Source organism: Cylas formicarius, unplaced genomic scaffold (genome assembly GCF_029955315.1).
Source record: "Cylas formicarius isolate icCylForm1 unplaced genomic scaffold, icCylForm1.1 PGA_scaffold_12__32_contigs__length_19106922, whole genome shotgun sequence".
NCBI lineage: Eukaryota > Metazoa > Arthropoda > Insecta > Coleoptera > Brentidae > Cylas > Cylas formicarius.
In genome coordinates, this window is record NW_026844225.1 from 13,145,455 (window position 1) to 13,171,962 (window position 26,508).

The following is a 26,508-nucleotide window of genomic DNA, read 5'->3' on the forward strand; positions in this document are numbered from 1 at the left end:
CGCGGTTGAGATCAGACCTAACATTGGGTCGTAAGGAAATAGACCAAATCAATAAGGCTCTTCTGTCTCTACAGCTTGAAATTTCTTCTATTTTATCCCCATCCGAGTTCGATACTCTTTCAAACATGATTCATGACAAAGCTTTAAATCTTAATTTATCTAATACCCAAAATAACATTCAGAAATTTGAAAAACTAACGTCAACGCTAGGAAAACAATCACACTCTTCTCAACTACCAAACACTGTAATAAATGTATCATCGCACCAATTTTCGGAAACGGAAAAATTAGTTCTTTCAAAAGGTTCCAACTTCGTCCTTGCCACACGTATTATCCCAAAATAGGAAATCATCTCAAATGCCGAGTCTATCATAAACAAACTACCATCTCAAACACCTAATGAAATTCGATTTGAAGCCGCAAAAATCCTTAAAAAGTCAAAATCTCCTAAATTCCCTAAATCTAATATTGCAAAGCCTGAACGCATCGCCCTGAAAATCTTATCGTAATCTTAAAAGCAGATAAAGGAAATGCCACGGTAGTCATGGACACAAATGAATACCAGGAAAAGATTCAAGATATTCTTACAGACGGATCATATCGTCAACTTAAAAAAATCTATTATTAAGGCTTCTTCTCTATCAGACTCCGTGATAAAAACCATTACCCCTCATGACTCTAAAATTCCTCGTTTCTACGGACTTCCGAAGATTCACAAACCAGGATTATGCCTCCGACCTATTGTTCCTATTCACTTCATTGAACAACTAAAAAGCATTACATTAGATACACAACATATTCTAGTTAGTTTCGATGTAGAATCTCTCTTTACCAAAGTTCCTATTCCTGAAACTCTAGACATCATTTCAGATATATTAAAGTCCGAGAACCTGGAACCAAACCTTCTCACCTTAATTGAAAAATGCTTGTCGGGAACATATTTTTTCTTATAACGGTCAAATTTTTGAACAAACGTCGGGGATAGCTATTTGTTCTCCATTGTCACCAGTCATGACGAATATATTTAAGGAAGCCTTTGAGAAGAAAGCTCTCGACACCTTTCATCTAAAACTAAAATTATGGAAACGCTACGTCGATGATACTTTTGTTATTTGACCTCATGGTCAAGAAACCCTACATACGTTTTACCATTGAGTTGGAAACTAATAATAACCTTCCATTCTTAGATATTCTTATCAATAGAAAATAAGACCTAACATTGGGTCATTGTGTTTACAGAAAACATACGCACACAGACCGATACTTTAACATCACCATCCGTTAAAAAATCATCGGTTATTAACTCTCTTGTTTACAGAGCCGTCACTGAACCCAGAATTAAAACACCTCTCTCCCTAATAATTTCCACATTAAAGATATTAAGCGTTCCATCAAAAAATACACTTCACCACAACCTTCCAATTGCAATGAGGTCGAAACTACATTTGCCACTGTGGTCCTTCCTTACATTCAAAACATCACTGACCACATATCAAAAGTTCTAAGAAAGTGTAATGTCAAAACCAGATTTACCACTTGTCCAAAAATCTCTCAACATCTTCGGTCCGTTAAAGACAAAATTCCATTTGAGATGCCAGTATGCGGTAAAGAATACATTGGAGAGACCGGACGAAAAATATGAATTAGGCTCAAAGAACACGAAGGAGCCTCACGACTAAGACAAATAAACTCATCAGCTGTTGCCTTTTATCTACAGTGTGTCCTATTTAAACTGGGCAATATGATGCTACCGAGGGATGATTCACTGGAGAAAATGTGTAGTACAGTGGAATTACTGGGAATTATATTTTATTTGGTGGAATTATACAGGTTGTTCCTGCGGACCTCCTCTAAACTTCTTAAAAATTTCTTTGTGCGTGTGTCTTATGTACATCAATAGCCATTTTCACGCGCACAACACTTTTTTTATTCCCATCAGTGCGCGACTCGTATCGCATATAAAAAAAGGTGCGTCACTGAAATTTTTCCAGATGAACATTTTATTTGTTACAGAAGTCAGAAGTCACCTCTTGTATTCTTCATATCAGTTGAAATAAAAGTGTATCGTTAGTACAATAACGATTTAAAAATTGCGGAAAGGTATTCGGTCATAGTGATACCGTGGACTTTTGGTATTTGCTCATAATTAACTTTTAAATATTCGAAACAATAATAATGAACTTGTCTACTTTGAGAATTTGTGTGACAGATGGTTAAATATATTTTTGGGAATAAAGACATTTGCTACTACACTGTAGGGATGCTGGACTATTTCTGGAATATTCTACAAATATCAATTTAAATTTATTTGTAAAAAAAAATGAGAAAGGAATGATGCGAACCTTTTGCGTTCCAAAAAAATGGAGTTCGAATTGGAACGAAGGGAATGGCAAGCAATCTGTGGCCTAAAAGAACAGTACGAAAGAGCTATATATTTTAATTTAAAAAGTTGGTGCTCGACTTTGGCGGGGTGTTTTATGATCGACACGGGAAACTTCAATTGCCCTCGAATACCTTTTATTGGTTTTAATATTTCATTTTTGGGCCCATAAAGCGGAGAAAATGGATTTTTTCCCGACCGTGCATATAAAACAAACACTGGCACGTGACCTTTTAAACGTTTAATGCATTTATTTAATTCGTATTGAATAATGTAATTCATATTTTCAAATGCGACAACGATTAAACAAATGAAATAAAATAGTTCTCGAAAATTAAACCGATCGTGGTGAATATTCGATTTTTTTACATTTTAAACCGTACGCGTATTTTACGTCAACCTGGAAAAGACTTTGTCGAATTTTTTTTTGGGAAGCCAGCTTATTTGAAATTCTGATTTAGTTTCGCGCCCTGCCGGATTCTCAACGATTTCATCCCTTTTTTATTGCGAACCCTTACGGCGAGGTTGACATTTTAAATTTTATTGCGTCTGTGACGGTTTAGCATCTTGTCGGATCTCTATTTACTGGTACGAAAATGTTTTCCACCCAGCTTTTAGCATTTTCACCTTAAAATTAGAGGGTTTGCTGAAATTACGTGCCCACCGGTTCCGCTAAAAAAAATGTTCCGACCAGATTTTGCGATAATTGTTTGGTTATTAACAGGAAACTGTAATTTAAAACAAATACGGCAAAACATGGTAACCCATATTATCCCAAGCAGAAAAAAAATTCTTTTTTGCTCTGAAATTATTTATTTTGTTGCACTTAAGAATACATTACAAAAAAAACTCGAAACATACAAAAAAATGCTGGTGCGTAAAAAAACTACTGGGAAAACATAAGGGCACATAAGATGTAACAAATAATTTATACATAAATATACAAAAAAAAGTTCAAATTCGACAGAAAACAACTAAAAGTAGATTGTTTTCCAAATAAAACCTGATTTGATACAAAAAAAACGCATAATATTTTATGGTGCGTGAGCGCACCACTGGTAACACCCGGTTTCAATTTTCGTGATATTTTACAAAGCATGAAGTATGTAAATGCACATTACACTTATTACAAACGTAAATTGTGTGGCTGTGACAGATTCTACATCTCCTTCGGGCTTTATTAGCATGAACAATCATGAAGTGACCTTGATTATCATAACGCACTTCTTCTATGGCAGGTGCAAGATTTCTTTGAGTAATTGTTTTATCAGTTTTTAAAAGTCGTCATCAAATCAATCACTTCGTCATCAAAAAACATAAAAAATATTTCAAGCGGAGTTTTTTCAGAAAGCCTATTTTTAGTTCCTCACATGATCTCAATTCATCGAATATAGGTGTGTGAGTGTATTCAATCTGACGTTTCTTCCATTTGACAGTAGAAGCAAGCCTGTCATTTGCAAAAAGCATACGTCTTCTTTTGAATTCCAGGGTTTGATCATCTGATGAGTCCCATTCAGGTTCAGTAGTTGATGAATTACAGGACTGTTGAAGGACAGCGGTGTATGTAACTCGAAAGTTCCAACTATATCAGTTGGTTCCCCAAACTCTTCTGATTTATGTTATCGTTCATATCTTCTTCGTCAGTCAAGGTGGTATCCACGTCGGGTGGAATATAGACCGCGTCAATATGTTCTGTAAATATGTTTTCACGTTATTTTTAGCATCAATTTACAAGGAATGGAATGCTACAATACATAAGAATACGTAAATCCAAATAATACTTACCACTTTCATTGTTATTGTTCTCAACCATCACGATCTCCTCCATAGCCGCCTCTAATACCTTTTGAGTCAAATACCTCAAAAATGCCATATTTTACGAACTAAGTTCACTGTACAAGGCACAAAATAATACTAAAGAACACGCGAATTGTTGGTTGTTTATTCTACATGCGCTGACTTGTCTAGACTTGCAATAACAAGTTGTGTTTCCCAGATAAAACCAGTGGTGCGTTCGCGCTTCAGCAAATATTTTCAAAAAATAAAGCATAAACAATATAGTATTTCCAATGTTTATTTTCGGCGATACATGCTATAGACTTAACAAAAATGACAATACAAATCCAAAATATATTTTTTTTACTATTTTGGATTTGCTTGAAAATGTGATACAAATTTATGTACCGCTTTTGTTAACTTTTGAAGTCATATATAAGATCTTTACACATAAATTGGCGATTTCTACGGTTTTATGTCCTTTAGTAGTGATAATAATAAAATTTCTAAATGCATGTGCAAAAATATTTCCTGGATGTGACAAAAAAAATCATAGAATAGGTGGTGAATTAACGTAACACTGGGATAAAATGGGTTGAGCCAGCGTTTACCACGAATTGGTATCGTCGCGGCATAAATAATAAAGAAAAATAAAATTTCAATTTGCATTCGGAAAACTTTAATTTATTCAGACGCCCCATTTTTATAGTTACAGCAATGCATATAATTGCGGCATTCGCATACCTTTTTCGCGAGTTATGTCTTTTATTCCCCCGCTCTGAAAAATACTCTACTGTATGTTTGAGAGTTATGAGAGTTATAATTTGTTTTTCGTTTTTTGTCATTTGTCCAAGAGCTTTAATTATTCGATTAGGCTTTAACGCCTTTTCCAAATTTGTTTCCAATTTGTCTCTGAAGATCACCTAACCTTGCTTGCAATTGACCCCTTTGGATTTTTATGGCGAGTCTTATATTTTTCTATAAATTATGAGCGTATTGGATTAATATAAGTTATCATCCTAATATATACTTAATTATTATATATATATATATATATATATATATATATATATATATATATATATATATATATATATATATATATATATATATATATATATATATATATATATATATATATATATATATATATATATATATATATATATATATATATATATATATATATATATATATATAAAATAAGTTTACAATCTAAGTGTATGCATAAATTAACCACTTAACAACAAAATGTGACAGATATTGAATAAGAGTCAAAGAATTTAGTTAATGATTCAATACAGTAAAAGTATAAAAAAAGTGGTAACAAACAATCAATAAAATGTAACAATGATAATAGTAAATGTATCTTTTAAATGCATTTAGATTATTCCTGAACCAAATCCAACTCCAACAAACCTTGATTTAAAATAGTATTTAATATCTGTTTCTGGTGTCATGATCATAAATATAGGTATACTGAGCAATAAAGTTGAAAAATCGTGATTTGAGCCATTATGTTATATTAGTTTTGTGATTTAGTTATAGATCATCATTCACATATTTATACCACCAATGAAAACTGCATCGAAAAGCTATAAACTAAACTTACTGGAAGCTATGGAAATAAACAAAATAAGACATTCGAATTTATTATTTTTAATTTAATGACGGATTAGATTTGAATGGATCCGTTGCTAACCCTAAATTTGAATTTAGAAACTCTACCGTAACACCCTTCGGAATATTATGTATTTGATAAAGGCACGGTGTTGCCGAAATAGCTGTCATAAATAATTTGTGAAAATCTGAACATCGTTGCTTCTAATTTAACTTGTTAAATGGATCTTCATCAAGTAAAAGCCACCTCAGTTCAATTTTTGAAACGCTTGGCTTCACTTGCAATAAATAAATTGTATTGGTAAAATGAACAGTTTTGTTGGAAGAATCAGAACATCTTCCTTATAAGAACTAATATTGGCAATAAAACAATATTTTATAATAATAATAATAATAATAATAAATAAAATAGCAAATATCAGGATTGGGATTCTCACTGGCGAAAATATAATACAAATACATATAAAGATAACGTTGATGCGAACTTCCAACAGACAAAATATGTTCAAATTTGTTTAGCTTTACATTTGATTGACATTAACTTGTCATTAGAAATCATTGTGTAAGTGGAGTTTTTTCTAACTTCAGATAAATCATGCCTTTCATTTCACTTAGATTTGCAAAATATTCAGAATTTCATAACGCACAAAAACTTTATGCAAGTTTCAATTATTTCATAGGAAATTCATCAATAATAATTACATTACATGAGGAGGAAAACCTTCCAAAAAATCTCATTACTTTAAGGAAAGGCTGGTCCAAGTCTAGGGTTGCCTTTTTTTCAGATGAAATATAGTATTTTTAGAATTAAAGACAGAAGTAATATAGAACACTCAATTAAATGGTTAGAAATAAAACTCATAACATCGATATATTTTATATTTTATTCGGACTTATTATTAAAAATTTACTTCTTTTCTGTAAAAAGAATTTTTTATTATTTTTTTATTAATCGTATACTTACTATTAAAAAACCGGGAAAATGTCATTTTAGATTTGTTTTTTACAAAATGAGGGGGAATTATTTATTTTAAAATAATACTCCATTATTCAATGTAATTTTTTTCTCTAAACATACTTTTAATAATAGAAAAGAAAAAAATGCTCCAGCAACCAGCAAATAAGATAACAATAATGATAATAATAATAGACAATATGTTTTTAAACGTTATATAGTACGCTGAGGTGAAAGTACAATACTATACAGGGTTGCCGGTTAACGGCGATATATCACAAGAATCATTAGACTTAAATTTATGAAAGTAAAGGGGGTTTCTAATTAGCTTGGATTCAATAGTGACATATGCGACGTCGTCACGTTTATGGTTTCTTCTCCAGCTACCAAAATTTTTATTTTAAATAGAAAGGATATGTTTTTATTCTATATCTAGAAATAGAATTTCATTTATGAACGACATGTTTTTTTATTGATGATTTTAACGAGTTGGCAACTTAAATGACAATAAAAACTATTAGAAACCAAAGAAAATAGATAACTAATTTAATAAATGCTCAAACTGACGTCCTTTTGCTACTTGACAATGTCCTGTAAATTCCTGTACGGTCTTTTAGAGAACATTCGGTGGTACAGCTCGAATATCCGCTCTTCTAAGGCAAGGTGTTGGCTTTTTTTGTACACTGTACTTTTGAGGTGACAACAAAGAAAAAAAAATAGGGGATTTAAATCCGAGGCGGATTTAGCAGAAAAGAGTATAATATTTTTCACCGGTGAAAATGCCACTGATAAAGAAAGACCCTATGATTATTCGAACCCATACATTTAGCTTTTGATGATATTCAAAAGTCGCCCATTCCGAAAAAAGGATATAACTCGGGAAATTTGGATTTAAAGTCGATTTATTCATAACACACTTTACTTAAGACATTACATATGTCTTAAGTAAAGTGTATAATATGTTACGGTTGGCAACCAAAACGCAGAGCGGTAAAAAAATTGCTTTATCCGAGAAATTTTTACCCACTCTTATGGAGGCCTAAGTGTTTGTATGTATTTTTTGTTTGTTTGTATGCCTAATGTATTTTCAACTAACAAAATATTTCCATCAGGGAAATTCAACGTTGTCCGTAGTTTAATTAATGAGTTACAGTGTTTCAAAACAAAAATGATAATCTGATTCGACTTCCTCGTTTACAACTGTTAATGAGGTTAAGGGATTAACCTCAACGCCTTTGGCCAAGTGCAAAAGTACACGTGCTATATATTTGTTGTACGATAATTGAACAGGGAGAAACTTTAAAGAAAAAAAGTAGAAAAAATCGACCGTAGCTAAGAGCCAACGGAGAAACGGTAATACATATTTTAAACCGAACGGAGAACGGTCAAAGTCTCGACGTGAAAATAGAGTTTTCTCTCATTCTGTATCCTAGGGGACATCGTCGGCAATATCGGCGCATGAATATCCGGGTCGTCGCGTGTAATTTTTGCGCAGACGGATACCGAACGGGAACCGCACCGAAATTATGACGTACTTAGGAATATTTTAACCGGAAACGTGTGCGATACGACGTTGCCGATACGCGATAATAAGAATTTTAAGAAAAACTAATCGTTTTGGCAACGCATCGCGCGAAGGGCCTAGTCGAGAAACGCCGTATAAGATCGATAGGTTAAGTAAAGGGTTTTCCAGATTGAACATGGTCGGGAACGAGGCCACGAGATCTGGGTTAGCTGGCGTACGCCCCAAAATGCCTACGTCAGGGTGCGGTGAAGAGGCGCGCGAATTCTGGCCTGGGCGAATCGATACCGAGTTAGGTCGAGAGCCTCTGTTGGTAGATTTATCGTCGATAGCGTTTCTCTGGCATAGCGGTGCCCATACGACAGAGGGCGGTGAGCATCGAATTATCCCCCACCATTGCGTTTTATTGGCGCGTGATTTGAATCGCCTTTCAAAACTTCAGCGAATTTCAATATCGTGTCTCTTATTTAAATTGATTTTATATTATCAACTTTTCATCGTCACTTCATCATGATGTTTGTTTCCTTTTCAACAATAGTTTAGTTTTAGTTTCGATGCAGTCTTCAAAATTATTTCGGTATCAATTTAAAATATTATTTTCGCTGATTAACATTAGTTAATCGACATTTTTACTACTTCAACATTTTTAGTGCCCCTTTCCCTGTTGCGATCTTTATTTTGTTTTTTTTTTCTCTGCGATAATTAAATACTACACCTCTTTATGTTTTTATAAGTAAGCCATTATTGGTTGAAGTTATTCCTCGTAACTTTATTTTTTTAGTTTAATAAATGTTTAATAATTATTGTTATTCGTTTTATTATCCGGCTGTGTGCTTAGGTAAGCGCAATTCGGAATAATAATTTTTTTTTCTTAGAAAGACGTTTGCTGAAGGTTTGGCAATGGAAATACAGATAAATAAGATAAATAACAAATTAAAAACAACCAAAAATTAGAAATGGTTTGAATTTTAGGAAATTTTCAGTAAATGTCATCATCAGCCTTTCAGTTTTTTTTTCTATAGTACATTATTATGCTTATATTAATATTTTATGTTACTTTATGTATCAAGAGTTTCACTGCTCTTTTCCCTATTGCTATCTTTATTTTGTTTTTGTTTCTCTTCGATAATTAAATACTACGCTATGGCCATTCATTATTGGCTTCTCATTCAATACACCTATTTATATTTTTATAGTAAAATATCTTGTTTGAATATACATTTTTTGATGCCAGAGCACCTGCATAAGATGGGAGGGAGCTCATTTAAACAAAAGTTTAATAATATCTTTTATTATTTTTATTATCAGGTATGGTGATTAGGTAGGCGCAACTCGATGCAATACGAATACGAATAAGAAGAGAAAGACGTTTGCTGAAAATTTGTTGATGTAAATACACATAAACATAAAAAAAAATATTAAATAAAACTAATATTAATGACTCACACACAAATTAGAAATGGTTTGTACGTTTTAAAATTTGGTTCCGACTTTACAATTGCCTGGACATCAATTTAAATGATTTTTTCTTCTCTGAAGTGCATTATTATGATTATATTAATATTGTATTTATCAACATTTCTGCTGCTTTATTTTCTTTCTCTCTCTTTCTTCTCTAGAATTATATACTACGCTCTGGCTTAGGCCATTCATTATTGATTTCTCATTTAATACACTTGTTAATATTTTTTATAGTGAACTTGTTCGAATATTTTTTTTTTAGTTTTTCACGACTGCAATATCACCTGCAAAAGATTTGTTCTTCTCGAAGCTGAAATCACGCTTATTTAAGTCATTGTCAGTTTAATTTATTCTTTGTAACATTATTTTATTAGGTTTACAATAATATTTCTCATTACTACTATTAACTTGGTTCTTAGGTAGATGTATTTCGAAACAAGATAATGAGAGAGACGTTTGCTGAAAATTTTTTGATACAAATCCAAATAAACATTTTTCGATTACTGATAAACAGGTAAAAATAATAAGTATACGAAAAATAAAATAAAATTAAACCCTTATCGACAGATTGGAAATGTTTTGTAATTAACGGTATTTTCTGTTAAAAAGTAAGAGATTTTGGTAATTTGTTGAGTTAAGGACATTTTGTGGATATTTGGTGACATTTAACTTACGTCTATTATTATTATGGACAGCAGTTAAAGTTGACAAACATACTTGACAAAAAGTTGAAATCTACTAGAACCATTTACTGCTGGCGTTATTAGTTGGAAATGCCGGTGTCTAAAGCGCGGAAAAAACCCAAAACAAGATTTATGTAAAAGTTTTTCGTATAGCAATTGTTTAACCGTTAAGCGTATAGTTTGTTGAGGTTTTCGCTATTAGCCAGGACCTTTTTTGACAAAATGGGATACCGTAACATCTTGACATAAAAACAGTCTGAAATATGAAAATATTATTGTTACGGGTGCCCCACGTTCGACCCTCGTCACACGTTATTAATAATAGTTCCGGTAAAATTGCCTTTACAAGCCTCCCAACGTAATGTATCATGCCTTGTTGCACCGTTAAGACCTTTGCCGTACCAGCAAACGCGTTAAGCTCTCGCTGTCAAGGAGTAAAAGATGTTTGGAACTAGAGACTAGACTTTAGGCTAGACTGCATATCCAGTAGGTAAAGAAGATCGAAGGAAAAAAACGAACGGGAGTATAATATACCTAATAAAGTTTTCGTACCATTCAATTTTACGTTGGTCGGGTAATTTTGATTCAGTTCATCGATAGGTTCGTCTCGGAGATTGAATTCCTTCACTCAATAACGCTTCGGGAATAGGCGTTTTCTCATATTTTTCCCATACACACTGCATAACAATCGCTTCTACTCCGGTTAAAGCCTTTTAGGCTTAATGTCAAGCGCTGATAAATAAATGCTGCCTTATCCTATTACGTTTTGGATTTTCTATAATATATTAAAGGTGGCGTTTATGATTTATTTCATGAAAAATGTTGCGGTTTTAAAATTTGCGAGTTGAATATAAAATTTACGAAACACTTAGGCTTTACCCAACGACTCAAACAAACGTTTCCCCAAATTAAAAGACATGATATGGAAACACAAAAAACAAATTTCTGCGATTCATTTTTGGAATATTTATTAACACACTAAATATTCGGCATTAAAGCGGTTTGAAAATTTAATTGGAAAACTCAGGCAATTTAAATTACCCAAGCTGATTTATTCGTGTTATTTTTTATATTATATATATTTTTCAATTCAAGTATTTTGCTAAATCAATTTGGTTTGGTTTTTTATTGTACAACAGTTTTTCTTAACGCTGTATTATCGGTTGAATTAAAACAAAAAGGAAAGATGCACATTCGAGTGTCGGCTTCCTAAGTGGTTCACGAGTTTTCAACATTTTTGAATTCGAATTCTTGAAAACATTGAGTTATGTGTAACATTTCTTTGCGTTGATTTTTTTTTATCACAATGTACTTATGTACATCGATTTCTAGGTTTAACTAGTTTTTCCCTTGTAATGTCAAGAAAGAGAGCGTCCTCTAAATATTTTTATAGAGAAAGAACTCTTTTGTGCAAGAAAATTGCAATTTCATTGTAAAGGTCCCGGAAAACTGGGAAATGTGATGGAAATTTACTTGAAATCCGAACCCTAATAATTTAATGGAAAATTGTTGCACATTTTCCAAGTTAAGGTGGCAATTTCTATGTATCATTTAAAAATTAAATATACAGTTGTATTATATATTATATAAAAATTGAACTGAGGTGGCTTTTACTTGATGAAAATCCATTTAACAAAATAAATAAGAACTAAAAGTTCAAATTTTGACTCGACAATTTATCAAATGTAATACTTACTACCTGCCACTATATATACTGAAAAATGACAATAAAACCTTAAATAATGTTGTTGTGAGAATTTATTAATGGAGAGGTATTTAAATCTATTTGATCGTTAAGCAATACATTTGAATGTCTCATTTTGTTAATCGCCATGGCTTAATAAATTTAATTTTCTGCTTTTTGTAGCTGTATGTGATATATCAAAATTGTCGTTAAAAATGTGTTTTCCTGTGTTTAAGTGTGTAGTATAATTAGAAGCTAGGTTATTGTTTTTAAACGCTCTTTTATGTTCGTTAATGCGCTTCTTGAAGGATCTACCTGTTTGTCCAATATAAATTTTAGGACAAGATCCGCATTTCAACCTGTAAACACCTGATTTTTGAGATTATGGACATTTCGTTTTATTGTTTTTTAAAAATTTTCCTATTGTGTTGTTAGTTCTGAAAGCTATTTTTAAACCACATTTTGACCAATGTTTTGAAACTTTTTCACTGGGTTCTCCTATGTATATAATTTTTTTAAATTGTTCGTGTTCTGTATTAGGTTTCGGATAAATAGAGTCTATATGTTTTTTATTTATAATTTTATCGATAATGGACGGATGGTCATTTTTCCGTATATATAGTTCGTAAATATTACATTTGATAAAGAGACGGTGTTGTCGAAACAATTGTCATGTGAATATACATAATTTCGTGAAAATCTAAATTTTTAGTTCTTATTTATTTTGATATATTATATATATGAAAATTATTATTTTGGTCACATTATATGTTTTTCAGAGTATTTTTGTTCGACGCATTAAAAAATACGCTAAAAGAGACGTCGAAGAGGAATCCACAAATATACCTGACCCTCTTATATCCAGCTTCAGGCACCGCAAAAGAGGGGTGATCGATGATGGCATGATACCTTAAAGCAAATATTTTTCTCAATTCGGGGTCACACGTTTTCGTATTTCGATAGTATTTACGTATGTCAAGACTTGCGCTCTTACAGTCCAAAATATTGTTTTAATCTTTTTTCTTTCCAAATGAGCCGAAAAAATATTCAACAGACGAGCGAAATAATCAAGTTACGATTTTCTAGTCCGGGGCCAACGTTCATCAGTTTTAATTTCCCCCCGCATTGTGTCAATGCCGGAGATTGTAAATGTGCTAATCGCGATCAAAGGGTATTCGCCAGACGTGAAGCGGATGGGGGGGAGGGGGGCACATTACGTTCGACGTAAAAGGTGTAAAATCCGCAAAATAAACGAAACCGCGGCGGTTGTAATTGGTGCCGATTAATTCGAAAACTTCTTTATCGAGGCATAATAATAACTCTTAGTAAGTTCAGAGGGCGCGTCGTACATTATGTCACGCGGCATTTTCGGCTCCCTTTAAAACGTTGAAAGTTTAAATTGGAAATTAAGCAATACCTGTGGGGTTTTTGGCTGGGGAACAGTGTCCGTCGGCTACAGGGTGCTTGCCTCCCTCGCCGTTGCGAGGAGAAGCAGCCTCCTGGCAGTCGCATTCGCCTCCGCTGGACATTCCGGAAGGAGGTTAGGGATGCTGTGCGTGTATATAATTTCGTGGTCCTCTATGGACCACCGACCCCGCGACACGCGGACTACCAACTGGCGGACCGCCGCCAACGATGCCGCCACCGAGACGAGATCACGAGGATCGGGAGCGGCGCAGCGCAGCCTCCAGAACGGCACCAGCGTGAGTATTTGAAGATCCGCCTGCCGCCGGCCTGGACCAGCCCCGCATACGTCGCGTACGGATCCCGGGAGCCCGAATATGCCATTAAATGAGGCGAAACAGGACCGCATTTCCCTACACCCCTCTAACACCAATCCGCTACAGGCAAAAACGACCGTTGTGGGGTAATTAATAAACGAAACTTAGCTTACACGATCGTTGGTCTAAGGTTCAATCACCTTGACTTCTTCGGAAGGCATTTTTTCAAACTACCGGACATCAACATTCGAGCCTCAACCCTACTTAAATTCCATTAAATGAGGCGAAACAGGATCGCATTTCCCTACACCCCTCTAACATCATCTCCATGATAATTCACCACAGGCAAAAACGATCGTTGTGGGTTAATTAATAAACAAACCTTAGCTTACGCCATCGTTGGTCTAAGGTTCAATCATCTTGACTTCTTCAGAAGGCATTTATTCAAACTACCGGACATCGACATTCGAGACTCAACCCTATTTACATGCCATTAAATGAGGCGAAACAAGAACTTCCAAAGTACCTCAAACATCCTCTCCATGATAATTTTCAAGATGGACAATCGCCAGCCTAACTTATCTTAGTTATCGTAAGGCATCTGCTCATTTCAGTGACTGCCGTTTCTTCAGCAGGCACTCCGCAAGCTTCTAATGTTTCCTCTGTAGATGTCCCTTCAAAGCACTAAAGATTCCAACCAAGATATTAAAGAAATCCTGTTATTCATGGCCATGGCTGAGGTAATGTTACTTAGGTCGATACATCTTACAATATCTTCATATCTTACATATCTCATTGCATCAGTCGACAACTGACTGAGAGGTCACCACGAGGCTTCAGAGAATCTATGACATTCATCACAATAATTTCTTCATAACCAACGTTATAATAATGGTTGTGGTTATATATGTGGCATTCGAATCGCTTCTTCTTCTACAGATTTACTGGGAAGTCAGAAGAACACTATTATTTAGACGAGAAATGCTGCACTTATCATGCACTACATTCTCATGCTATGCTATGAGAAAAATATAAGCAAATTTATTGCGTTAGAATTATCAGGAGCTACAACCCATCAAGTGGACTACAACCCGGAAAATGTGGAGCCTCGATAAAATTAGACTTGAGGTACAAGATAGTGGAAATTCTACACTCAAGACAAATCTGGATTTGAAGCAATAGTGTTAGTGATACGATATAATGTTAAGATATGTTAAAATTGGTTCTTCCAAATGATCGGACTGAAATGAATTGTTCCATGCGTTAATAAGAGGTTCAAATCATTAAACTTCTATTCCAGAGAGAAAATACGATAAATTCCCAAGAAAAAATGTTCAGACTTCAATCAGGACGCTTTTAAGTGACGTGACTAAAATTTTCTTAGATAAATAATTTGTTATTTTTTAAATTTTATTAATTAAACAATTCATTATTAAGATTACCGAGAGAATTTACCCAGAGTATAAATTGGTATAGTCCTGGCCTGAGTCTCATCGCAGCGAGTTCTCCAACTTACGTCCTTTTACTCCCGAATTTTTTCCCGTGTCCCATATTCACCTACCCCTGCCAAGTTAAGTATATTTCCTTCCTGGACGAGACCAAATATTTATGAAATATTTTTAAACAATACACCGGAAAACACGTAGATAATTGGATTTAGTCTGCAAATGAGTCGCTTTATTGAATTTATTTATTCAATTAATTAAAAATATTTTTTCTAAGGAATCGATAAAATGATTGAGAACTTACAAAAGAATAAGAAATCACACTTCCTGCGTTGTCAAAGTCAGCCAATATTAACAATCAAATACCTACAGCGCACTCTATCGAAATAGTATAGATCCGTGTGTAGCAAAAATAATGTGGGAAATGGGATATCTTAAAGCAATTTACACGTGTTGCTGCGTCTTCCATCACTCGAAGCACATCTTCATCGACCAACTGTAAGCGAATTATGAAGCCGTATATAATATCCGATCTAGGATATTTTCGAATTTATACCGCCCGATCATAGGAATTGGCGAACGAGATTGCAATTTAGCATCAAATGCGGTTTAGTTTTTACATGAATGCCCTCGATTTTCGCTTTAAATTCGCCCGGATTAATACGGGCGTGTGTTCTACAATGGAAAATTAGGTTGTTTCGACGTAGTTTTGTTAGGCACCACCAATCGGCGTTCACATTTAAACCTCCCCAGTAACGAGCTATGGGTTATCACTCTTATGTGCATTAATTAACTGCATTTACCTGCTTCAACTAATTTGAGTTGTAAATTCATATCAAAATGTATAAACCACTTTTGTATGTTAATTTTGGTTTAGATATTCGCACATCATTTTTACGACTAGATGTTGGTTAAGGTCCCTTCAAAGCAGACATGCCAACTTTACCGTCAACCGTCAAACCACCATACAATAACAAGATAAGAAGGGCTACTTTGTCCCTCCATTTCTGCCGCACTTTTCAATACCCGCTGGCACCTAATGGGGTCAAGCAAAAAACTGAGAATAGGATTTACGACCAGTCCACTCGACCTGCTTGATCTAATCGCCAGCTTAGGATAATGTGGCAATTAAATATTGATCAAATGTTTAATTTTTTATAGACCCACCGGAAACAATTTGCTTGCAGTGTTTTTGGTAGTTCCGCAATAAGGTAGAGGGTAGGATTATAATTTTACAATTCTCGCAGTACTCTTCAACTTCTCAACAAATCTTAGATTAGAACTTGCATTCAGCTTATTTCCTCTGCAAAAATCGAATTATCGGTGCATCTTATTTTTTGAAAATTATAATTTTACTGTGAAGTAATGTAGGAATATACATGACCAAAACTAGCGCGGCTTTGATCGCATCCTTCTAACCCATAAGCAAGTATCGAAAATTGGACAGCCTGTACAATGCACAGGTTTTAAATTCCCCAGTAAAATACGTGTGAACTAATGAAGTCGTTAAAGCTCTATGATAAGTCGATAAAATTGATCATAAACACCTTGCGACCAATAGAGGGGGTGGTATTTCGAAATCAAACTAGTGCTGCTGTTCATTAAAATTTATGGCCAATAATTTAGAGCTCAAAAGCGGGAAATGCTTTTAAGGCCCTTTTATGACCCAAGGTACGAAGGTCAATATTGCATACTAAACAATATGGCAAAAAATAAGCCAGAATTAATCTAAAGTTTCGACAAAATCTCTCTCCACAGTAAACCTTTAGAAGTTTTCATTTTTCGCGTTTTGCTTCTGAGGAAACTTTTATTATTTCCAGACTTCTAAACGTATTTCAAACCGGCACAATATTCAAATTCTAAAGAAAACGAATCCGGCCTTTGTCGGGATGTTTAAATAGAATATCAGGAACGTACACTTCTTAAGTGCTCATGTTTCGGTGAGCTTCTTAGAAATCGTTCGGTTCTTCGATTTTTTAAATATAAACTAACAATAAAAACATCCGCAATTTTTCATATCGTCGTCGCAACCCGGTACAACCAATTTCCTTTATTGCACCAACAATATGTGTTGTATTTTTAGTTTTAAACAACCATTTTCTGTGAAAAATTACTGAGTCATCCTCCCTTTCGGCCTAAGGATAAATATTAATACTTCAAATTACAATAACCACTTAACTGCAGATGTTTTTTCTACCTCCAAAAAACGCTGATACGGTTTTGCTACCGACAAAAACTATTTGCGCCTGATCGGGGTGAATATGTAATTCTATAGGCGCGGGTAGATTTTCGTCTCGTAATTTGTTAGACAAAAACTTCCGTGAAGTTACACTACGCGAAAGTAACGAAACAAAATTTCGATTTAAAAATGATAAGCGCTGTGGAAATGCAGGAAAACTTTTATAAAACATGAAATTCGTGGTCGTAAATAAGATGTTCACAGCGATATTTCTCGAAATATATACGATGCAGTAGGGAATGTATCTCACACGAGAGAACACTTAAATTCTTTTGGATTAACGATTTACTTTTTCCAAAAATACCTTACATTGTAGTTTCCGATTGCTTAACTATCGCCGCTGATTTTCACTTCTTTTCGATACACATCACGACACGATTTAGCGTTTAAGAGGTTTACAGAGGACTGAAAGTAACTTGCTTTTCCATTTTAGCTTACGTCTCCAATAATATTAGTGCGAAACTACCTGACGTCCAGGATTGCCACTTAATGGCAATTATCAGACCGTATTCTGCGCTATGCTTCATTAAAACATAGGCAAAACCTATCAGATGCTGCTAGTCTAAATAAACAGTGCCCCTTTGTTCTTTTCCAAACAGCTATGGTCTGTTCATAAATATAAGAAAGTGACCAATTGCTTTTGAACATACAATGCAACAAGATCATTACCTAAAGTTTCGGAATTTAAATACAGGTAAAATTGTGGTCCATAATAGAAAATAATTTTATACCTACCTGTGTTTAATATTCTTTGGTTTGGTATACTACTTAGTTTAAGTTTATTAGTAATCATTCTTATTTCGTGTGTAATATAGCGTGTGCTGAATCGTGTGCGAATTATGCAAAATATTTGCGAGTCTAGTGTATCTCAGGAGATGCTCCCGCCCAAATGTAGAAAACACTATTCTATTGAGACCAAGGAAGTTATAAACAATCTTTATTTCACTCTCATTGAACGTGGTGCCAGCAAGCAAGCATCTTTAGAAGAAACGGCCACATTGACGAAAATTCCAACAGCAACTGTATGGAAAATTGTGAATAATCCCATTTCAGCGAGGAAAAAAAGAAGCGATGCTGACATTTTCTCGAGTGTAGATGAAAGTGATCAAGATATAATACGGCGTAAAATTTACCTGTTATACGAGGAACAAAGCGTGCCTGCATTAGATATATTAATTAGAAGGCTTGAAAAAGATGAAACCGGTGTTAAATGTGGAATTATGGAAGTGTACTCAACACATGAGTTTTAGATTTAAGTTAAGTTATCTCAGTAGACAGTTGACTAAAATCCCTTTCTCATGTAACACAAAAGCAACAATCCAAAACTACATCTATAATAACGACATTTATTTTCAAGAAGATTATACCAAAAAACAATTAATTGAGGTTCTACAAAGCTTGAACCTACAAAAGAAATATGTCTATGATAATTATGCAAACGGCAAGGTTTGCATGCTGGAATATTAGAGCATGGAACAACAGAGACCAAGAAACCATAATTGAACTAAATAATCATAAAATCGATATTTGTGCTCTATCAGAAACCAGACGCAAACGAAAAGCGACCACACAATACGAAAATTACATATTATTATATAGTGGCATAGAGAAAACCAATAAAATAACAAATTCGGGAGTTCGATTATTAATAAATGAAAAATTTATACCACACATAACTGACGTTAAGTACGTAAATGATAGAATACTAATAGCAACACTGAATATTATGCATTATATTTTATTATTATTTTATTATGTTATGACCTATGCACCAGATGCCGCCCAACCAGCGGAAGAATATGTAGCATCCTGCCACCAAATACAAGACAAACTTACCACAACATACCATCTAAGAAAGAAAAATTTTATGAAGATGTAAACGATCGAGGTGAAATACTAATAGATTTATGTGCATACAACGAACTAAGAATTAACAACACGTTTTTCCAACATAAACCTCAACACACATATACTTGGACAGATACAAGAGGAAGGAAATCCGCAATAGATTACATAATAACTAATAAAAACATACTGGATGTTCGAGTACTATCCTCAGCCAACATAGGATCAGACCATCAATTAGTGTTAAGCAAAAAATCAGATTACAGATTGATGAAACTCCAACCAGAATACATAGAGAAAACTAATATAGAATCACTAGAAAACGAAAGCACAAAAACTCTTTATCAAAACAGACTAGAATTAAAAATAGAAGAAAACGAAATAACACATAACGATGATGTAGAACAATGCTGGAAAAAAATAACAAACAACATAATAACAGCTTCAAGACAAGCACTTGGAACAAGAAAGATAAGTGTAAATAACCGAGAAGTCAACAAACCTTGGTTTACAGAAGAGGTAAAAGTCATATGCGAAGAAAAAGAGATGCATACTTAGAATATAGAAGCAACAAAACACCAGAAGAACACGCAAACTATATAGCAACAAGAAATAGGGTGAATGCAAGGATAAAAACCATCAGAAGAATATTGGGAAAGATTCACGAAAGACATCGAACACGATTTTTATGGAAGTCAGAAAAGAGTGTGGAAACTATTACGATCAACTTAAAGACCTATAAATGAATACATAAAGATTAACTCAATAAAAATGGAAGAATGCACAAAATACTTTCAAAATCTATACAACTCAAAAGAAAATAAGACAACACAAAACAGAAACAATGGCCTCAAAAAAACGAAAAGCACCAGGAGAAAACACGAAAACGAACGAACAAATTAAATATAGAGGACCAAAACTAATAAAGGAAATACCAAAAATTTTCAATAAAACAATTAAAGCAGAAAAGATACCTCTAGAGTGGAATAAAAGTTTGACTACAATAATATTTTAAAAAGGAGACAAGAACAAGCCATCAAACTATAGGGGAATATCATTGCTAGATACAATATCGAAAATTTTCACCAAAATCATAGCCAACAAACTAAGAGCAACAATTCCGATATGCGAAGAACAGCAAGGTTTTAGAAAGAACAGCTCAACAACAAATGCCATCTTTATAATCCGCCAGTAGTGGAAAAGTCAATGGAACACAACAACCCTGTCTTCTTCATGTGTTTGGTGGACCTAACAAAAGCGTTTGATAAAATACGACTCAATGACATATTATAATTATAAAAAAATGCATCTCCTGAAATAATAACAATCATAGAAGAACTCAATTACAACTGCTCCACTAAAATAAAAACTGAGGGAAAGGTATCTGAAGAAATAAAGGTAAACACAGGAATAAGACAAGAAGACAGCTTAAGTCCGTTTCTATTTAACCTGATTATGGACAAAATTATAGAAAAATCAAAAAGACTAACAGGATACATAATAGGAAAGACTTGACGAGACCATACAAGAAACGAATATATCCGGCAACAATGTAATATTCAAGATAGAGTAAGGTCGGGACGAGAGAGAAGAATAAATTGGAATCAACACGTAACGAGAATGGAAGAGCACGGATTAGCAAAGATCACAAGAGATGGAAAACCCGAGGGGAAAAGATCAAGAGGAAGACCACAAAAAATATGGCGAGATAGTTGGTCATCAGAATCACAAATAAGATTAAATATTACCCAGTAAACACAAGTCATTGGACTTAACGTAGCAATAAGAAGAAGAAGAAGGTTTTATGTATTGGTTTAATTTTAATTTTACAGCCTGTTCAGCCAAATGATCGCATACATGCTGTTTTTTAAATGCATATAAATTTAGGACGTCCAAAAGTTTCGCTTTTTTGTATTCTAAATAAATATCATTTTCTAACAAATAATCTTGGATTTCAATTCTTGAACTTGATGAGGCTGGTGCTTTCCGTAGCAAACGGCTGTGGTAGCTTGCGTTATCCATGACAATAACACTGTTATTGCGAATAATTTTTAAAAGACTTTTTTGAAACCAATGCAGACAACAGCAAGCATTTTGGGACAAATCCGTCTTCTCCCCAGCGTGTATTATAGTGAAACGTTTTCCTTCATTTGAAGTTGCTCTAGTCTGATAGTTTTGAGTGGAACCAACCCATCTTTTGGATACAGTGTCGTGTGTATCGAACCATGTTTCAAGGTAAATTATGCATCTGTTTTCTAATCTATATCTTTTAATTTCTTGAAGGTAATTAAATCTCCAGGTGCGTAATCTGTGTGATTACTACTTGCGTTTTGTCTATTTTGCGGTACTTAAATCCCACTTTACAAAGAGCTCTATGTAGGATGGCACGGATTATATTTATATTAGTATGATCTTCTTCTAGCTTGATTTTCAGTTTATCTTATTAGGTCCAATTAATAATACCAATACCAATACCAACACCTGATGACTATTGTCTTTACGTTAAGTTTTTGTAAATTGACAGGATTATTTTAAATTCTTGTTTAATAGCTCCTCTACTTTTGCGAAACGCACAGAAAAAACGATTATTCAACACCGCCACAAATGGTCATCAGTCAAGAAATACATCAAAAAGAAAGAAGTATATCTGACCCACCCCATACCTTATCACTCAAAGAAGAATAAATTTTTGGTTAATGGTTTTATCCAATAACGATAGGTAATAACATCGATAAAGTATTATTGGGAAGGATCGGTCGAAAGCTGACACGATGAAGATTGAGACAGACTATACAAAAAAGCGTCTAGTGACTCTTCATTTTCAACATTTTGCGAGCAGGTGTTGAAATCCTTAGCTTAACAATAGTGTTTCTTATACGCAGAGTATAGAGAGAATCATTAAATTTCCCAACGTTGATACATAAATCTAATAAAAGCATCAAATTTTTTGCGTCTGTTTTCTAGAGAAGTGATATTATAAATTCCAAACTTTATTTATTAGTAAGAAAATGCCCCGTACTTATTATGTCTGTAATATAAAGCATTAACTAAATTATGCTAAACAGACTAAAATAATTGCTTATCCATACTATGAAGTAGCGATGTTCAACATAGCATAACCACTTCGCTGAATACATAATTTTTATTTACTTTTATTATATACAATTTAGTAAAGAAAACGAGGCTTGCATTAAATATTTTGGTTTTAATATGGGACTTAATTTGTTTCTTAAATAAAGATTTAGATTGTAATTTCCTAATACTGACCTGATACCAAATAATAGTTTTGCCCCTTTAAAGTAAAAAGGCTTTTAGTATCAATCTTTTCCATGCATTGGTGGTTCGTAGTTCTTAAAATATTGTTGATTAATATAACAAACTGATGCTGATATCGCCTGATTAAGAGATTTGAACTTCTTTAATTTATAACTAAGCTGAATGAGGGAGTTCTTGAGCAAGCTTCTTTGACCTGGATGCAGTAGTGCAGCCCAATAAACTGAACCGCATCACGTCGCAAATTCGCAATCTTACGTCATTAGAGAAAAATTCTTTGTTTTTATACGAGTGTCGATATGTATAGTAGCTGTTTGGTTAGCCTCAAATTATTTACGTTGTCGATTAATGAAAGAGATTTTTTGTTCAGCTGAATTTTCAAAACCAAGAGGTATGCGGAAAAATCAAGTGAGTTGTATCGAAATGAAATTGTAGATTTGGTTACCACCAGCAAATTGAGCAATATATTAATGTGGTATACATGTCAGATATATAAATACAACAGAATACACGACCTAATATGCTTCCTTGGGACATTCACCTATAAACATTACATTCAAATAATCTTGAATTAATATATTCTAAAAGATAAACTTAAGATTCCTTCGATTTTTGTTGAGTCGAACTTGCTGACGTTTCGCCAATTATCCTGTTGGCTTCTTCAAAGCTTGACTGAAACTGGCTCGTATTTTACTCTGTACCTGCTTATATTTTGATTGAGTGGGGCGGAGCTAAATGAGGGGCATCAACACCGTCTCGGATGACTGATTCCCATATTGATGACAGGTAGAGACCTGAGTCGGTTAAGATTGTTAGGTTGTTTATAGATTTCTATAGACTTTTGGACTTTTCGTTGGTAGAAGAATTGATGCAAGAATTTTAGTCTGGAACATATTTTTCTTATTCTTAGATATTCTTATCAATATAAAATCAGACCTAACATTGGGTCATTGTGTTTACAGAAAACCTACTCACGCAGACCGATACCTTAAAGCATTGTCACATCACCATCCGGCTCAGAAATAATCGGTTATCTTCTCTTCTTTACAAAACCGTAAAACTATCTCAGCCGGAGTCACTGAATCCAGAATTAACACTTCCTCCCAACCTTCCAATTGCAATGAAGCCGAAAACAATCCCGCACTTGCCACTGTTGTCCTTTCTAACATTCAAAACATCACTGACCACATATCAAAAGTTCCAAAGAAATATAACGCCAAGACCAGACCAATGACAAAATTCCATTTTGGATTCCAGGAGTTTATAGCATTCCATGCATAAACGGCAAAGAATACATTGGAGAGACCGGACTAAAAATATCAACTAGGCTTAAAGAACATGAAAGAGCCTTAAGACTAACACAAAATAAACTCATCACCAGTTGTCGAACACAATCACAAAACCGGACACAAAATTCTTGCATGTAATCAATTCTTCTAGCAACGAAAAATCCAAAAGTCTATAGAAATCTATAAGCAACCTAACAATCTTAACAGCGATTCGGGTCTTTACCTGTCACCAATATATAAGCAAGTACAGAGTAAAATGAGAGCCAGTTTCAGTTAAGCGCTGAAGAAGCTAACAGGATGATTAGCGAAACGTTAGCAAGTTCGACTCAACAAAAACCGACGCAGGAGGAATAGAGAAGTTTTATAAAGAGTTTTACAGTAGCCTGTGGAAGTTAAATATGCGAAGCGCGTTCAGTACACACAATGGTTTTTCTGAAAAATGTTTAGTGAAGTATTTATAATAATTCCTAAAATAAGACGAACTCATTTTTTGTTCTGATATTTTGGGGTTCCAATTAGCCGATTAATGCATATTTAGTTATTAGTTATCATCAAATCAGAAAAATTCATTAAAAGTAGCAGGAGTTTACTTTAGAAAACATTTTTTTCTATTATGCGACTTGAAAAAACATTTTGCAAATAATGACTTTGACCGTCCAATAAAAAAATGTGATAAAAATTATGTCTTGAGTTGTCATTTTGGCTGTTAAACACCAGGAACCTGAAATTTCATACTTTACTTTAGCATAATGATAGAAATAATGATCATTAAAAGAGATGGTTTCATGCACAGAAACGCAAGGCGAAAATAGAAAATTTATAATAGTAATAATAATAATAAAGCACGAGGGTACTGCAAACTTAACCTCTCTCTGATTAGGTATAGCGTCATTAAGGTCATATTAATTACCAATAATGGTTAAAAAAAGACTAACCAAAAATAATTCGGAAAATGTTGAATTTTTCATTTATTTTAAATATTTGAAATACGATGGCGGCCATTCCGTATTCTCATGTACAAGAGGATACTTACGTGTTTAATATGAAGTCAAATAAGGTCAGGGGCTCTAAAATGCCAGGCTATCCACCTTGGCATTGAGCATCGAGCCTAAGGGTTTGCGTGACTAAATTGTTTCTGCCCAGATCGATGAGATCCACAAAAGAACGTGGTATTATTTTTTTGTGACTTGCCTATGTCGACCTTGTGCCTTATAAATCAAACACAATGCCGTATAAATAAAACAGCCGTTTCGCTATTTTTAGGAGGGAAATTAAAAGCTACGTACGTAAAAATTTGAATTTGAATAAATCCAGCGGGGTGGTTTTAATTAAACGAAGTTTAAAGAGCATTTAAATTTCGAAGCTTTTAGTTCGAATTGCAACAAACGCGTCTGTAACTTTTTATTGTATTGTTTGTTTGGTGAACGTGGCGTTTCGTTTTGCCAAATTGGAACCAAACGCGTATGAATACAATTACGAATTGCGTGTTTGTGCCTACCTGTTGCAAATGGAAATCATTTCTTAATGTCGACGGAAAACACAAAACACAAATGCAGTTTAAAAACAATATCGCGAGGCGACCTCTACGACAACTTTACGTCTCCAGACACTACGAATAATTGAATTAAAAGGGATTAAAAATGTTATTGCCTGCGCCATATACTTACAGTATCACGAAGTTTTGAGTATTTTTATAAAACAGACCAAGATTTAAACTAACTAAACGCTAGTTGGATCGACGTTTATAATTAATTATATGGGATATATACCGGGTGTCCCAGTAAGGACAACGAGTGACGGTATTAGAAGATTTACAGCACCCTCCGTCCTAGAAATTTGAAAAAAAAATTTAAGTAAATCGGCAAAGAGGAAGTTATCTTTGTTCTAACCTAAAATATGAATAAAACAACTTAACTTTATTTTGACTTTAAAGATTGGCAATAAGTTTTCTCAAAATATGCCTAGATCTCGTGAAATGTTCTGGGAAAACGAGTTAAATGTGTGGAAATTGCAGTTGGAAGGAAAATGGGGAAAAGTACAGGTTAGAGGGTGAAATATAGAGGCAAGCACGGAAAATCATTCGCTTCTCTACGAAAATATCAATATTGTCTAATAACTATATAGTTTATATATATGTAGGGCAAAATTAAATGTAATTGAATAGAATTTTTAAACTTAACCTGGTAACGTTCAAATGTTAATTTTTCAAAGAAACTTCCACAGGATACTGTAATGCTTTTTACAAAACTCCTGGATTCCTCCTGCGTCGGTTTTTGCTTAGTCAAAATTGCTGACGTTTCGCCAATCATCCCGTTGGCTTCTTCAGAGCTTGACTGAAACTGGGCTCTGAAGCTCGGAAGAAGTCAACAGGATGATTGGCGAAACGTCAGCAATTTCGACTAAGCAAGAACGGACGCAGCAGGAGTTCGGAAGTTTTGTAAAAAGCAAACGTCAAATGTAGTTATTTTGAAAGACATTAAACCAAAGGGTTTTCCGTCGTTGAATTATTTACTTGTAATGTGTGACAACTAAATAACTCAGCAAAGTTATAACCCAAGTTTAGGACAAGCATGATGAAACGCGGACTGTAAAGCTTCTACTCTCTAACATGGACT

The 26,508-nt window shown here is 34.0% G+C and overlaps 1 protein-coding gene across 3 annotated transcripts in view; it reads right to left on the reverse strand.

Annotated features, from left to right (window-relative positions):
• Positions 1-26,508, reverse strand: part of LOC132695867 (solute carrier family 12 member 6) — an 81,663-nt gene that overhangs the window by 35,509 nt on the left and 19,646 nt on the right. The window contains exon 1 of one of the 3 annotated variants that reach the window (XM_060660420.1): positions 13,499-13,673. The exons of the other annotated variants lie outside the window; for them this stretch is intronic. Coding sequence (XP_060516403.1) covers positions 13,499-13,610 — 112 coding nt within the window. The 5' untranslated portion in view covers positions 13,611-13,673. Of the gene's footprint in view, positions 1-13,498; positions 13,674-26,508 lie in introns of those variants that run through there. 3 annotated transcript variants of the gene reach the window in all.